At 46.3% G+C, this 15,242-nt stretch overlaps 1 protein-coding gene across 1 annotated transcript in view; it reads left to right on the top strand.

The window, feature by feature from the left end:
• The window catches only part of RREB1 (ras responsive element binding protein 1), a 40,265-nt gene extending 25,029 nt beyond the window's left edge, over nucleotides 1-15,236 (top strand). The window contains exons 5-6 of the mRNA XM_009585873.1: nucleotides 10,020-10,766; nucleotides 13,929-15,236. Coding sequence (XP_009584168.1) covers nucleotides 10,020-10,766; nucleotides 13,929-14,449 — 1,268 coding nt within the window. The 3' untranslated portion in view covers nucleotides 14,450-15,236. The remainder of the gene's footprint in view (nucleotides 1-10,019; nucleotides 10,767-13,928) is intronic.
• Nucleotides 15,237-15,242: the final 6 nt, after the last annotated feature.

Genomic DNA, 15,242 nt, shown 5'->3' with positions numbered 1-15,242 from the left:
AGATGTCTTGCAGGACCACTTTCCTCATTGCACTGCATGATCCTGGCTTTTCTTTCAATTCTTCCTGTGCTCAGTCCTTTCCCTTGTTCTAGTCATTTAAATGAATTACAGACACGAAGAACGTTCTCCTATGGGGAAGTAATTGATTGCTTATTCAATGTATGGGGCTTGATTCTACTGAAGACAATGCAAAGATGCCCCGTGGCTTTGATAGAAGTTATGTCAAATTCACATGGGTGGTAGACATCTCAGGAGAGAGCCTGCTGTTGAGGAGCTTGCAGTCAGGATGTTGTAGTTGGTCACCAAGCAGTAAAGGGGGAAAGGGAAAAAAACCAAAGAGGTTTCTTACTACACATTAGAAGGGCATATAGACATACTTTTTTCTTGTGTCAGACCAGAGGCCGTTCTCCTGTCAAAAATGTGGTGTTGTTTTCTACCAAATCTAACAATTTGCACAAACCTGGAGTTGCCAGCTGCTACCTGAGGAGAAATGTGTCCCCCAGTCTTAAGGAAGAGGGTGCTGGATCTCACAGTGGCACATGCAGTTTTTCCCAGCTGTTTAGAATAGCAAGCCCAATTTGTGTTTGGTTGGACTGGACGCTGCAGACAAGCGAAGCGTAAGGACGTGAGAAGTGCCCTGCCACGTTAGAGCAGTGGTACATGCAGCCAAGTACTCGTGTCTCTGATGGTAGCGGTAGGATGTGCCATTTAGGGTGAGCATGTGGGCCTGGCCACTTTCTGCGGTCTGTTCCTCTTAATGCTCTATCAGCATCCACAACTGCTGCATTAGGGTTGCGTGTTAGAGGGCACATCCCTGCCTGCTCCCTTTACTACCTGTTTATGGACCTGCTGTTTGCAAGTCTCTCCAGTTGCCTTCTGAACCTGCTGATGCTGTCTGCCTCCAACCTCATCTGGCATCAAGCTCCAGAAGTTCAGTACCTGCTGTGTAAGGAACTATTTTTTAATCTGTTTCCAGCTGATCCCCTGCTAGTTTCAGAGAGCCAACCCCCCTTAGTTCCAGTATTGTAGGATTTGGTGAATTGCAGTTCTGTGTGCGCCCTCTCAGCTGCCTTCACGATTTGTAAACCTCAGTCATAACACTCCCTTCTCTCCTTCAGATGAGAAGCCTGAGCCTTTCTGGTATCTCCTTGCAGGGCAGCTGCCCCATCGCTTGGATTGGGTTTGGGGTGTGCCATCTGCGACACGACTATCTCCTTCCTGTGGCGTGGAGACCAGAAGTGCACACACCACCTGAAACAAGGGCACACCAGGGCTTTACACAGCAGCAAAGGGACGCCCTTGGTCTTGCTCTCAGTACCCTTGCTCGTGGTACCCAGTGTTTCTGGGCTTTAGTTTGGCGGCTGCTGGAGGCTAAGCCAGTGATCCTGGAGAGCTGTCAGTGATGGCTCTGAGACCTCCTGCCCGAATGTACCTGCCAGTACCACATTCAGCATCACATAGGCATGTGTTAGATTATTTTTCCAGAGGTGTGTTACCTTACATTCATCTGCATTGAAGCTCACCTGCCATTGTATTGCCCGCTCCGTTTTGAGAGTTTGGCAGCGAAGGAGATTGATAGTCGGATCACGCAAGGCTTTGTTGTAGGCAGGCGAGTGGCATTTAGAAAGAAAGGACAAGCTGACATGAAACCAAGGGTGAACGCAGATCACAGACAGGTTTTTCTGTCCTGACCAAATGGGATGGATGCAAGAAGGAAACTCAGCAGATGGTGGTACATGTCCCTTGCCTGAAAAGTGTTTGCGCAAGGGAACTGCTACTGTAAGGTGTTCACACCTCCAGGAGAGACAGGGTCACTTTGTGTCACTTTGAGTTGGTTTCACAGGAGAGTTGTTGAAGTAACAAATCTAAAAGCAGCAAGAAGTTGGCTTTGTGCATCAGGGTAGTTAAAATTACGAATGAGTTGTTACTCTCAACCTCAGGGTAGCTGCTGATCAGATTGCACAAAAGTGCGCACAGGATTTTCCTCTTACATTTCCAAGCTCCGGTTTGTTTGGGAAAGTCCGCTGTCTTCCCAGCCTCTCTCATCCTTTCTTCTTCTTCTAATACGACAGGTTGCCTTGCAGTGATTCGAATGTAGTAATACAGGTCTCAGTACTAGTCTGGCATTAAAATCTGCCATGCTGGGGACATGTTACGACGTGATTTGATCTTGCCTATCATGAAGAGACTAAGTTGCCTTGTTACCATGTTAACAGCCTGTAACTTCACAGGGCTGTAGCACGGTATCTGGGGTGTCACGTGGGCTCATCCTGCCTATGCAGACAACAGATGGCTACAGAGTGAGAGAGGAAGACTCATGTTATAACATGATCCCCTCACAGAACAAAAGTCTGCAGAAGGGGCTCTGAAAGTGCTCACCTGTGATGATCTTCACGGCAGAACGAAACTAAAACGTCTTACTTGGGTCTATTGAAAACTTTCTTTGTAGTCAGAGGGATCCTAACGCAGCTCAGCCGGTCGGTGGGGTGAGGAGGCAAGCGTTTCTAAAGCCACTCAGATGAGCACTGGCGCGGCACGTAGGATGGGTAGGACTTTGGTGCAACGTAGGTGTTGTTTTTAGCAGCCAGCTCTGGGCTGGTCAGAGTGGTTCGACCTGCCCCCGGCAGACAGAGCCTTGGGCCACGGTTGGATAACACAAAGCACTTCTTGGCCATACTGGCTCGACCTGTTCCCAACTGTTCATCCCCACAGCTATAGCTGACCCAGCTGCCCAAAAAAATGAAAAGGGCAAGGGGAGGGACCGGCAGTCATGAGATCAGTTCCCGGATCTGGCTTTTAGGTACGGCCCTAAAAGAGCACATTGATGCAGCTGAGGTGTGGAGTTGGCAGCGTCTCCTGGGAGGTGCTGGGGAGAAATGCTGTTGAAATTGGCCTTGCTGTCAAATGCTTTGTGTCTTCAAATAGCAGCTTTAGACAGCAAGGAAGGAGCCCAGATCCTGTACTGTTACAGTTACCGTGTGCGCTTTGTAGCACAGCTTAGTGTGTATAATTGGCTTTGCCCAGTGGTGTTTAGTCATGGTCCAGAATCATTCAACAGCTTTGGACTTGTGGTCTCCCTCCATTGTCCAAGAAAAATGGATTTCAAAATCAGTGGAAGTAAATTAACGATTTGAAACTGTGGCTTAGTTTAAAATGGGATCGTTTCTCTTTTTGTGCTGGTTTTAAAAGGTAGGTGAGTGGCGTGCTTGGCGCTCACATGCAGAGCCCGTGCGAGGGCTGTACTTGGAAGTGAATAATTGTCCAGATTTCACTGTATGCCAGAAGGAAAGGGAATGAAGGGAGATGCTTGGATGGTGTTTGGTCAGCCATAAACGAAGCGAAGCTTTAAGATGAGGTGTAAGACAGGAAGTGCAATTCAATAGAGTGTCACTGGGAACAAGTTTATAAAGGCTTTCTTTTGGTCTTGTTTTAAACCAAAACAAAAACAGGATGATGGTTTTGAATAGGATTCAGAGATGACGAGGCTGTGTAAGTGATGGGGCTTTTGCATGTCGTTGCTGCATCGAGAGGAAGGGAATGGTCTAAAGCACCTGAAGCAAACTGAGGACATCTCGCCTGGCTCACAGCAGTCAGACTGGGGGAGACCTGTACCGGCAGAGAGACGTACAATGAAATTGTGGAGCAACTTAATGAATCGCCCACTTTCATCACGTTAAAGCAGCCCTGCCTTTGTCTCCTTAGGGCTTTCTGAATGCTCCCTTCTTGCAACAAAATACAGTTGACGGAGGAGAGATGTGGGATGGGAATGGGGTAAGGGATTATCTCTTACGTAATACAGAAAGAGACTTTGCTAAGGAAATACCCTTTTTTAAAGAGGCTTGCCCCTAATGTGAGAGGGTCGAACACAACTGCTCTGTGTTGCAGGCAGTAACTAGGCAAATACTGACAAAGTAAGTATACTCAACAGTGAATTTTCCAATTAGCATTCAGCAGAATTCATCTTTGCTCTAGATATCTGCCACGCTGTGATCCCTCCAGAAATCATGTGAGCCCTGGGTATAGCAGAGGACTTTTTGTTTTTCCAAGCTGTTCTAGCTGTTTGTACCTCTGAACTACATTTGTGGATATTTCCTAGAGGCCAAAGGGCTTGAAACTGCATTTTCAGTGTCAGGCAAAGTTTAACAGCTGCTCCAGAGCCGCAGCTCATGGTAAAGCAAGAGTTGCTTGCCGCTGGGGGTTGGCCTCAGTGCTAGAGCTAGTGTTTGGAAGATACTGAAGAGACGGTGTATAATTTGCTGATTATATTACCAGCTCTCCATCAAACTGCCTTTCTGCTAAACAGTGGAATTCACCATAAGCTGTAAGTCTGGGGCTTTTCCCCCCATCCCTTCCATGCAGATTTCCACTTGGTAGGTGCACTCAGAGCTAGTCCTGAACACTTCTCTTTGTGTCGGTGACTTCAGCTGCTCTCTTGAGGGTACTGGGGGATCATACCTTGTGTCAAACACAGAAAGTGGTTTTTTTCTAGAATTGGTTTTCTCCTTTTCCCCCACATATATTCAGTTCCATTTACTGTAAATAGTCCCTTTTCTATCTCGAATGTTTTCATTTCAGAAGGCATGCAGATATGACCGAAGCTCCTTCAACTGTGGGCTAATTAAATATTTAACTTGTGTGTGTGCATGTGATGTAGTGAAGGTGGCTAAATTTTAATGTTTAGAGTATTTACAGTAAAAATGGACAAAGATAACCCCTGAATTTTTGCAAGTTGACTCCGCAGGTTGGAAAGATGTTCTCCAGTTCGTGGGTGGAAGTAGCAGCAGCATTGTGTGAGTGGGTCCAAAAAAATCCCAAATTTACTAGACTGCTGCCACCTAGTGGTGGCTACGTCTGTTGTAAAATACAAGAATAGCTGGGGTTATTTCAGTTTTAAAATAGTAAATTGTCATCTCATCTGACTGATAATGCCAACTTGTACAACATCCATTTCCAGTGCTCTGTCTGCTCCAGTTTTGAGCATTATTTATGTGTCAGGTTTTCTAACACTTCTCTTGGGATGTCAAGAAGGTTTGGCAATAAACATTTGCTTTAAATTCACAAAACAGTTTTCCTTACAACACCCTGTTTTATTTAATAACTCCTTAGCATCTCAAGCTCTACTCTCTGTTCCACCTTAGTTCCAGGAAAAAAGAAAACCACAGGAAAACAGAATCAAACCGGCAACCTCCCCACCTTGATCTGTATCTGCTCTTTTATGTGAAACTTTCCACATTCGGTGTCTCTCTTGATAATTTGGCTTGTGTATGCAGGAAAGCTGTTTACTCCTCTTTCTCTTTCTTTCTTGCCACCTGTAAAAGATTAAGCGGACTCTTCTGACTGGGCTGACTGAAAAATGCAACTTGAATTGTAAATAGACTTCAGGAAAACAGTCTTTTCTTTCCAGAGTTCGAAGGAAAAATGATTTTGGCTACAACTATATAGTGGTTTCTTTCATGCAAGCGGAAAAGTTTTTGGATTCTCAGATGGAGTCCTTGAGGTTTTGCTTATGAATATATCTCCTGAGAAGTTCATTTTTTCCCAGGAGCTGACCAGGCAGCAGCTGAGCTACCGGTGGTTGCTTCATGTTGCCTTTCTCCGTATGTCCTTACCTCCCTGCTCGTCTCCTCTCTCTCCCTTACCTTGCCCGTGTTCTTTGACTCCGGTGTCAGAATTGACATCATCAAATAGTGTCGCCTTCTTATCCTCGCTTCGGAGGAGTGACACAAACTCTGGTTGTCCGTAACAAGGTAATGTATTCTGCTCCCATGGTTGCTGAAGAAGTGGCAGTGGGTGGGAGCCTTGGCAAGCGGACCTCTCTGTCTTGTCCTCTTGACTCACCAAGTATAAATACCTGTGGGATAACAAATGGACTGGAAAGCATTTTACAACCTTACTAAGTGAAAGATGGGAAAGGGCTGAAAGAAATGGCAGGCCTTTTCCTGCGCACTTCGCCTTCCTCACCACCTGGATGCACTGCACTGTAAATCAGCAAAATTCTGGACACTGGAATTACCTGTCGGAGAGGAGCTCAGCCTCATTGGAGGGATGTTTGCCCAGATCTGAATGCTCAGTCAAAATGCTCCTCCTTGTGTAAGATATAAGCCTGCTGGAGTCATATGGCTGGCAAGGTTTTCTGTTGCTGCAGACAGACATGTAAGCAGGGAAAACCCAGTAGCGTAGGCCAAGCCGAACCTGCAGCGGATGGAGCGGCTGCCAGTGTGAGACTACTCTTACAGCCGTCCCTTGCACTGCGGAAGAAATCCTGCACTAGACCCGACATGGCTGTCATCACGACGGTCGTGTTTCCCACACACCTTCACAGCTCCCCTGCTGCACTTCCAGTTCGGCTTCAGCAGAGCCGGGCTGATTCTCACCCATCCCAAACAGCCAGGGTTTGTACAAAGTATCTCGCTTTTTCACCAGCTGCGAAACCAACCGTGCGGGTTGGGGGTAACCACAGAGCAGCTCGACTAGTCAGGAGCTGCTGCTTTACAATATGCATGAAGTTTCATAAGGGGCCTGTGAAACTCCTTCTCGACAAAGAAAATGGCAGGTCTGGTTTGTGCCGGGAAGGAGGAAGAGCGCTCACCCAAGCACATACGTGTGTCAGCACGTTCCTGGCTACATCCCTACCTGAGTTTTGAACGTGTTCATTCAGGGGTGGCGGGCCGGCTTCGGAAGAGAAAGCCTGTGTGCATCCATGCTCCTGGGGTCTGAAGTGGTCTCTGCCCTTTGTGAAGGCACATTGTTTAAACTTTGCGTTTGTTTTTCTTGATGTTGACCTCATCTGTTTGCCTGTGCTAGTAAGGCAACGTCACTTACCTGTGGACCACCTATCCTTTGGAGTGTATCTCTTGTGCAGAGGAAAGTATAATTATGGGCCAGCCATGGAGGAACAGCATAACAGCTGGGAAGGGGCCCGGGGCACAGAGGAGAGGATAAAAGGAGATAGAGTTCGAGTACAATTCATTGAAGGATGAGTATGCTATGAGAAAGAAAAATACATACATATTTTTGGGAATACTGAAAGCAGAACAAGAAAAAGTTAGGGAAAAATAGGGGAAAAGTGGAAAAGCATGCATGATATACAACATGTTGAACATAAAAGTTGTGGCTTTTGCGTTTGAGTGTTTTAAAATGTTTTGGTTTGGGTTTTCTCTTACTTCAGTGCTACTGGTGTGTATTCCCATCATTCACTTTGCTCCTGATATTTCATGTTGAAAAACCAACTTACTCTGCACCTGCTGTCTTCTGTTTGGTCAGCAAAGAATTACAAAACATCTCTCTTGGTACGATGAAAGAGGAGCTCCTTCCATCTCGGTCTCCTTGTGCTCTTCACTCCTGTTCACCCTAACAGAGCTCACATGGTTTCCTGCCCCGCTCCCTAGTGAACCCCCTCCGTGCTGTGCTTGCAGTCTTTCTTTGGCCTGTCTAATGGATGTCCCCTCAGGGGAGCGTTTCCTGATGGGACGGGTGGCCCACGCCTGCCGGGAGGTGCCCCCCACCTTGCTGAGGATGAGCCACTGACAGCGGGGGTACGGCAGCCGTTCTAGGTCCTTTCTGTTGGTGTCGCTTCAAGGTCTTTGTGCCTCAGACTCACTTTGCCACTCCGGTTTTGTCTCTTTATCCATCATCCACAGATAGTCTTTGTGATGGTAGCAACCAAAGGCTGCTGGGGAGGAAACTCCTCTTCCCTGTTGTTTCCCTTCCCTCCTGCCCTTAGCCTAAAGGGAGCGGTGATTATGGGGTCATTTCAGTCCAACATAAACCCATGCTCTGGTGAAAAAGGCCCAGGTCACTGCGCCGCCGTGTGAATGTTAGGGCTGTGCAAGGGCTGGAGCGGGAGTGGGTGGCCAGGGAAGGACGAGGACCCTTTCAGCATCAGCAGGGCGTCGCATCGGTTGCCATTAACCGTTCCTTCCATCCCCGCTCTCAGGCCAAAGTGAGGCACTGCCAGTGAGAGCCAGATGCGCTCGTCCTGCCCCAAAATGCAGTGTGTGGAAGAAGGTGGCAGGCAGGAACCCATAGCCACGATTCTTTTTCAAACGTATCCCCTGTGTAGGTACAGCCTGGCTTTGGCTTCTGCGCTCACTCTCTTGCCTGCGCCGGCAACTGCGAGACTCAGCTACCTGCCTTGCATCCAGGAGCACGGTGCATGGGCCCAGCTTCTCATAGGTGCTTGGCTCACATTTCTCTGGGTTGCAGAGCAGTGCTTCCCCTTAATTATTAGGCATCGGCATTTCAGTTTGATTTTTAGAAATTATGTCTTTTTGTTTATAATAGCTTTTTTTTTTTTTTTTTTGCCTTAGTATAGCCAAGAGATAAGCAATGAGTGAAAACACAGAATTCAAATACAGATTCATGGGGCACTTGTAGGTGACCTTTGTTTTCAGATGCCCACATCCTCAAATTCTCTAGCATTATACACAGATTATGGCTCGGTTGCATGTTTTAATGGGCAGATAATTAGATGAGCAGTGAACTTTGTGGAAAGCTTTTGTGTAATCCACTGTCTATGTAAACAGATCTGTTTTGATTAAAAGGTGAGATTATTTTTTTAGACAGGGCACTTCTCCCCCTTTCACCTCCCCAAGAAAAAGCGTATCGAGGATTATGCTCTGTGATTGTTCGTGATTACTGGAAATGCTGCTTAGCTTTGACATTTGTTTAATGGCCATTTATTATCGTTTGTGCAAGGAGGTGGGGTCAATGCAAGTTATGTTGCATTCGAACTACTAAGTGCCTGAGAACTATCTTCTTGCCTTCTGTCATTACTCCTTGCATATGAAAAAAGTCTGTAATAGGAAATCTAGGCAATTCGGAGACAAGTACATGTTGTACTATGTCAAATGGAGAACTTAAACTGCTCTAATAGAGTTTCTAAATCCCTGTAGTTACTCAGCAGCTGTCAGGCTTGCAGATGAACGCTGAAATGCCTGCTAGGTTGTATGCTCCCTTGGCTGCATGCTGTCAACAAGAAGGGGGTGGGGGAGAGGACTTAAAGCAAGTAAGTTTCAACTTTCAGAAAGCACAACTTGCTAAGTTCATGTCCTGGAAGGGTTGCTGGAAAGTGGCACTGGGGATGCAGTTACATGCCGTGCATCATCGTCAGCTTTGGACTCCAGATCCAGTCCAGCTTATTGCCTATTTACACTATTTTATAGAGCTTGGAAGGGGTACAGCTCCAGCCCTTTGTTCTCCTTAAGCGCCTTATCTGTTTTATTTTTTTCAACACATTACGTCTTCAAACGTAACATTCATGTAATGCTACAAACTGATAAGAAAGCAGAGGAGGTCATTAAGGTGGGCTTTGCCTTCTTGTTGGGGGAACTGTGAAACAAAGAAGGATGCTGCTTGTTACTGTATCTTGGCTTTTATGTTTTGGTTCCAGGTGGTATCAATGTTATAAAGAGAGTGTGTCAAAGACCCATCTGTGGACAAACTTTTGCATCTTTTGCTTATATGATGTATACCCAACTTTTTAAACTGATCTCTGTGTTACTGTCTGCGCTAACCTTTAACATTTAATTGTACCAGTTGGTTGCATGAGACCTTTACATTCCCTTTGAAAAGCGTTTCCCACTACTTATTGTTTATAAGATAGTTTGATTATACATAGTTGTATATTACTATCATCTATATCTAAATTTCATACATGAAATACCCATGTGTGTCTGGTACAGTGTATTTGTAATAGTAGTGATCTCAACTCTTCTTCGATGTCTCAGCATTTTGCGTTCTGTGATAAAAGTGATTTATTAAAAGTGACTTCAAGAAACTGCCAAGAAAGTGAGTGTATTTTGGAAAAGAAAGCATTTGGTTACAGATTTTTAATCATCTTGTTAATTGGGTTCTGTGGTGTTCTGATCTTTTCAGCTGTAAGTTATTGGTCTGGGTCACAGGTAAGAGAAACAGATGTTGGGACGCTTGATCAGAAGCCATGCTCATGGGTCCGGGTGCTGGTAGTTGTGAATTAGCAGAGAGCATCCCACTGAAAGTTTCTCTCTGTTTGCTTGCAGACAGCCAGTCTGATGCAGAGACACTAGCTACAGGAAACGAAGTCTTGGACCTGACCTCCTGTGAGAAGGAACAGCGAGAGGGAGTAACAGAGCTACTGGAGAGTGAGTGCGGCCCCAAGGAGGAGCAAAAGGCTGACTCCCCTCTGGCAGAAGAGGATGCCGAAGAAAGAGCAGATGGATATGAAGAGGGCCCTGAGGAAGATTCTGTAAGTAACAAAAGTCTTGACCTCAATTTTGCCAGCAAATTAATGGACTTCAAGCTGGCAGAGAGTGACCAGAGTGCAGGCAGGAGTTCTCAGACTGAAAGGAAACATGCCTGTGACATTTGTGGCAAAACCTTCAAGTTTGCTGGCACTCTTAGCCGTCACAAAAAGGCCCACACTCGTGAGGACAGAAAGGATGAAAGGAGCAGTGAGGATGAAAGCAAAGGCATTCAGGATGATGCAGGAGCTCCCTCGATGCAGGACTCTGGTCTTGAGCAGGAAGAGTCTCCGATGGACTTGAAGGTAGTGGAGTCTCCTGTGGACTGTGAGGCAACAGGAAAGGAGAATGAAGAGAGCGAAAGCGTCTCTGAGGGGGAAGGCACAGAGAGAAAGTCCACTGAGAAGAGCAGTGATGACAAAAAACCAAAGACTGATGGGGCTAAGAGTACTGCAAAAGCAGACAAAAGAAAGAAAGTCTGTACTGTGTGCAACAAGCGTTTCTGGTCTCTGCAAGATCTGACGCGGCATATGCGGTCTCATACAGGTAAGAGGAGACTTGAGGGCAGAACAGATTACAAGCAGGTCTGCCACCAGACTGAGGCATCTGCTCTGCATGATTGCTGCTAGCACTTGAGGTTGGAGACACTGCTTTTAGTACTACAGGTATCTGCAAGGTGTCTTCTCTGCCCCAATCCCCCATGCTGCATACAAAGCCTGTTGAGGGAGCGGGAGTTGTCAGCACTGCCTTATCTTCAATTCCCAAACTGTTTTTCCCCATGCTTGCTTGCAGAGTTTAGAGGTGAGGGCAAGTATGGAGATTCCTGGGCAGTTGTTCTGTCCAGCTTCTGACTCCCTTCTTGTCATGTGTGTGTGGCTCTAGCTCTTCCTGGTATTCTGATGAGCAGTGGAGAAACCTGGCAGTATATGATAAGACTTCATCTCTGAGTGAAAGTTTAGAGAGAGAGAGTCTGGTTTTGTCTGATTATCAAAGCCTGGTACGGGTAATGTGCTGGTGATCTGTATGACCTGCTGCTTGAGTGAAAGGCAAAGCTACAGTGGGCACCCTGTTCTTCATTCAGGCTTGGGCAGGGAAGGTGGAACACAGGTTGTAAAACGCTTGTCCAATGACTTGACTCAGTTAAAATATGTGGGATCGCTTTATGCTATACACCGTTTGCAGCAGCACCATGCAAAGGAGATGAAGCCATGAGCCAGCTCAAAGGTGAATTAATAATTCATCCTTATTAATGCATCCTTATTAATGATGCATTTTACCTGTCAGCAAGTTGCTCTGACATGGGAAGACTGGTGCAGTTTGACATTTTGTGTCTTTTGAAGGTGCTCTCTGCTGAAGACAAGATCTTTGTGATTTACAAAATATTTGTGCTGTAATTGATGGTGATGTTTAATAAACTACACCAAAGACAGGTGCCTTAACCAAACTTCTGAATCATAAATATTGACCTCTTGACTGCAAAACTGACCCGTTTTCTTCTGGCACTGAGCCACAAGTGAAACAGGGGATGGCTCCCATTCTTGTGCCTATTTTCATACTAAATTCAGAAGTCTTGGAAAGATGCTAATATCTAAAGTACTGAGCTTTACCCCCAAATGATACACTGGTGTGTGCCCATGGCGATTCCCACACCGTATGTTTTAGTTGTTTTCATTGCACGCTGAGCTATGCAGGTCTAGTCAGTACTTTTTTTTTCCTGTTTGTTTCTCTATTTGACACTGGAGGATGTTTTAACATAGAATAGGTGTTGAATAGGAACCTGGGTCAGTGCTTTCTTCAAGTTTAATAAACGTAGATACCACCTACCCTCACTGTTAAATCAACGCGTTTTCAGCTGAGGATTCTGCCTCAATACGTGGGTTGACTCTCTTCCTCCTTTTCCCCTTCCTGCTTATTCAGCTGTATTGACAAAATACAGGTTGTCAGGTTGTAACATTGCTTATACTTTGGTTTTAATGGGTGGGGTTTTTTAAAGATAACTGTAAGGTTTTGGAATTTCTTTACTCAGAAGAGGAATGTTTGGGACATGCTGAAGTGTGCAAGAAACCTCTGCCTGCCTACTGAATGGCAATCAGGCTGGAAATGTTTTGTTCTCCCAGTGCAGGATGCTTCCCAGCAAATAAGTTGCAGGGTGCTCTGGTGCCGCCTGCCCAAGCGCAGGGTGAGCCACGCCGCTGCGTTGGCCACAGCCAAGTGCCGGATGGGCAAAGGCTGTCATCCGAAAATGCTCCCAGGGAGCCGTGCCCTCCCTTGATAGCAGATGCCTGAGCAGGGCACCGGAGAGAAACGTTTCTAAGAAGCGTCAGGCTTCCCAGGGATAGCAGGACCTACTTGCACGTTTCAGCCAGCCACCTCAAGTTTGTATTTGGTTTTCTTTTAGTCATCCCAAGCATTATTACAACTGAGAAATGAGCTGCAAGTGTCTTGTTCTGTATGCTCATTGGCACAAGATGGTGTCTTGATGGAATTGCAGCACTGAAAAATCTTTAATAGGTGCAATCAGAAACAGAGAATGAAGCGAAGCGGCCAGAGTGGGACCTTCAGTTCTTCAGGGCAGACAGCACCTTGAGGCACTGTGCTTCGTTGGGACTTTGGGGGAATTTTGTCTGTTGGGCTGTGGTTGCTTTGTTTTCTGATGAGCTCATGCTTAGGAAAGTATTCAAGCATTTCAGGTGCAAAAACCAGCTCTGAGATCGGAGCAGACTAGCTGTTGATTACAGCAGAGGATGCCTGCAGCTGCTCTGTGGCTTAAGATCGCAAAATAAGAGGAAGAATTTTGTCCTCTGAGTAGCATTTCTGGAATGGGCATGAAGAGGTTTTTCAGGGGCTTTCACATGTCACTCCTGTCCTAAAGCACCAGTGGGCTGAGGAACACCAGCAGCTCTGTAAATAACATCCCGAGGCAGGCATTTTTCACTCGGTCAGTAAATTTTGATCACCTCTAACAGACACCTCCTGTGTCCCATGAATGCCCGACAAGTCTTGATCCTTTAGCTGCTCTGTGTCCGTTTTGAAACGTGGTGATACTGTCTTCTGCTTCACAGAAAGAGGAGGGGCTGTTGTGGTAAGGGTGATTCCCGACAGCTTCTCTTCGACTTCAGTGATTAACTTGGGCATTTCATGCTTGCCCTTCTGTCAGCATCTAAGAGAGAGGGAGATGTTTTCTCACGTGCTGTTCAGTTCAGTTCTTGAGCGCTGTTGACCATAGTTACCTGGGCAGTATCCTCATCCTTCCCTCTTAAGTCCTCTCTCTCTGCATGTATCAGGGGCTGACCTGCAGCAGGGAGCCCCCATGGTGGGCTGGTTTCACAAAGGCTTTTGAGCTCCAGAGGATGACTGCAAACTTCTTCCAGAAAAGTTGCTGACTAAATTAGACGGGATGCTAACGAGCAGCTGGGGCTTATGGTCTTCCTCCCTCCTTAGTGCAGGGCCACACCAAGCTTGTAGAAATCTCAAGACACTTCGTTTTCATTTTTCATTTGTGCCCCAAGGGATTTATCTGTATTCCTGCTTGCATGCCATCAGCTAGTTTACTAGTACAGAAGCAAAAAATCTGCATAAAGGCAAACATGCAAAATCCATGTTTGATATAGGTACTGAATTTCCAAAGCAGCGTCTTACGCTGCTTGAAACAAGAGGGAGGTGCGTTTGTGACCTTACGGCTGACTTTGTATTTTAATTCTCTTCCAGGTGAGAGACCGTACAAGTGTCAAACCTGTGAACGGACCTTCACTCTGAAACACAGCCTGGTTCGTCACCAGCGCATACACCAGAAAGTCAAAAATGCCCGAAACCATGGGAAGGAGAGCGACAAGGAGGAGACACAGTCGAGGTGTGGAGAAGACAGCGAAAATGAGTCTAGCCACAGTGGCACCAACCCCATCTCAGAAAATGAGTGCGACTCCGCGGGGGGCGTCGGTAGCCATACGTCACTCATGGGAAGCCGAAAAGAGTCCCTGGCTGGCACGGCCAAGGACTCCCCCTGCAGAGAGGAGAGGCCGAGCGGGCGAGGAGCCGGCAGCTGCCTCGCGGAGCCCAGCAAGAGTGCACAGAAACAGACAGCAAAAGACCAGGAACCTCGGGGTAGCTCCGAGCACGAGAGGCCCTCAGGTTTCATTCAAGACTTGCTGGAGATGCACAACAAAAAGTCTCCCATGAATCACATCCTTGCCTCTGCAGACAGTGCGCCTCAGCTCTTGGGGGTTGAATGACTTGCTAGAAGGTTGGACCCGTCCCAGCACGCAAACTGAAGCCAGCAGAGCAAGGTTTCTGAAGTCTTTGTTTTTGGAAGAGCGACCTACAGCTGCGGGGAGGAGAGTATGGCAGACTGGATGCGGTGCCATATGCCTTTCAGTATAATAATGCAAGAGACTACAGTATATACTGATTTGAGTGCCTTACTACTTTATTAGATCTTTTGGTATCATAGATTTTTTTCAAAAATGATTTTTTTTTTAATATTTTAATGAATTATTTGGAGAGGACCTTTTTCATTTAAGCATTAATGTTACCTTTTGTATTGGTGTGCGTGAGCTTGTTCTTGTATATCTGTGATAGTCGCTGTGTTTGTTCTCTGAGCTGGAAATGGGGGCAGTGGGGTGGGAGGCCCTTGGATACCACAGCCAATAACTGGAAGAAAAATTATGTGAATTTCATATGAAATAGTCAGAGGAAATGCAGATGAGATGTTGATTTATTGTTTTTTCTCAGTAGATGTTCTTGCATTGGCCACATGGTGGAGCATTAAGCCTGTTCCAGGCCTGAACAACGTGGCAGTTGAAGGTGTTCAAAGTGGTTCAAGCCAAAAGCAGGAAACACAACGAATTTCAACCTCACGCTTGTTTCCACTTTTCGGCATTAGAAATGGTCTTCTAAATCCTAGGGGTTTTTTCTGGCCATCGTGGACTGAGCGTGTATACAGAGAAGAGTTACATAGCAACGTAACCTATGGAAATTATGCACCCGCTGTTATATATGTTTGATTTGCTTCAGTATATTATTATT

The sequence above is a fragment of the Fulmarus glacialis genome, unplaced genomic scaffold (assembly GCF_000690835.1).
Source record: "Fulmarus glacialis isolate BGI_N327 unplaced genomic scaffold, ASM69083v1 scaffold50310, whole genome shotgun sequence".
Taxonomy (NCBI): domain Eukaryota; kingdom Metazoa; phylum Chordata; class Aves; order Procellariiformes; family Procellariidae; genus Fulmarus; species Fulmarus glacialis.
Note: the sequence above shows the minus strand (reverse complement) of the source record. Positions and strands in the feature narration are given on the sequence as shown.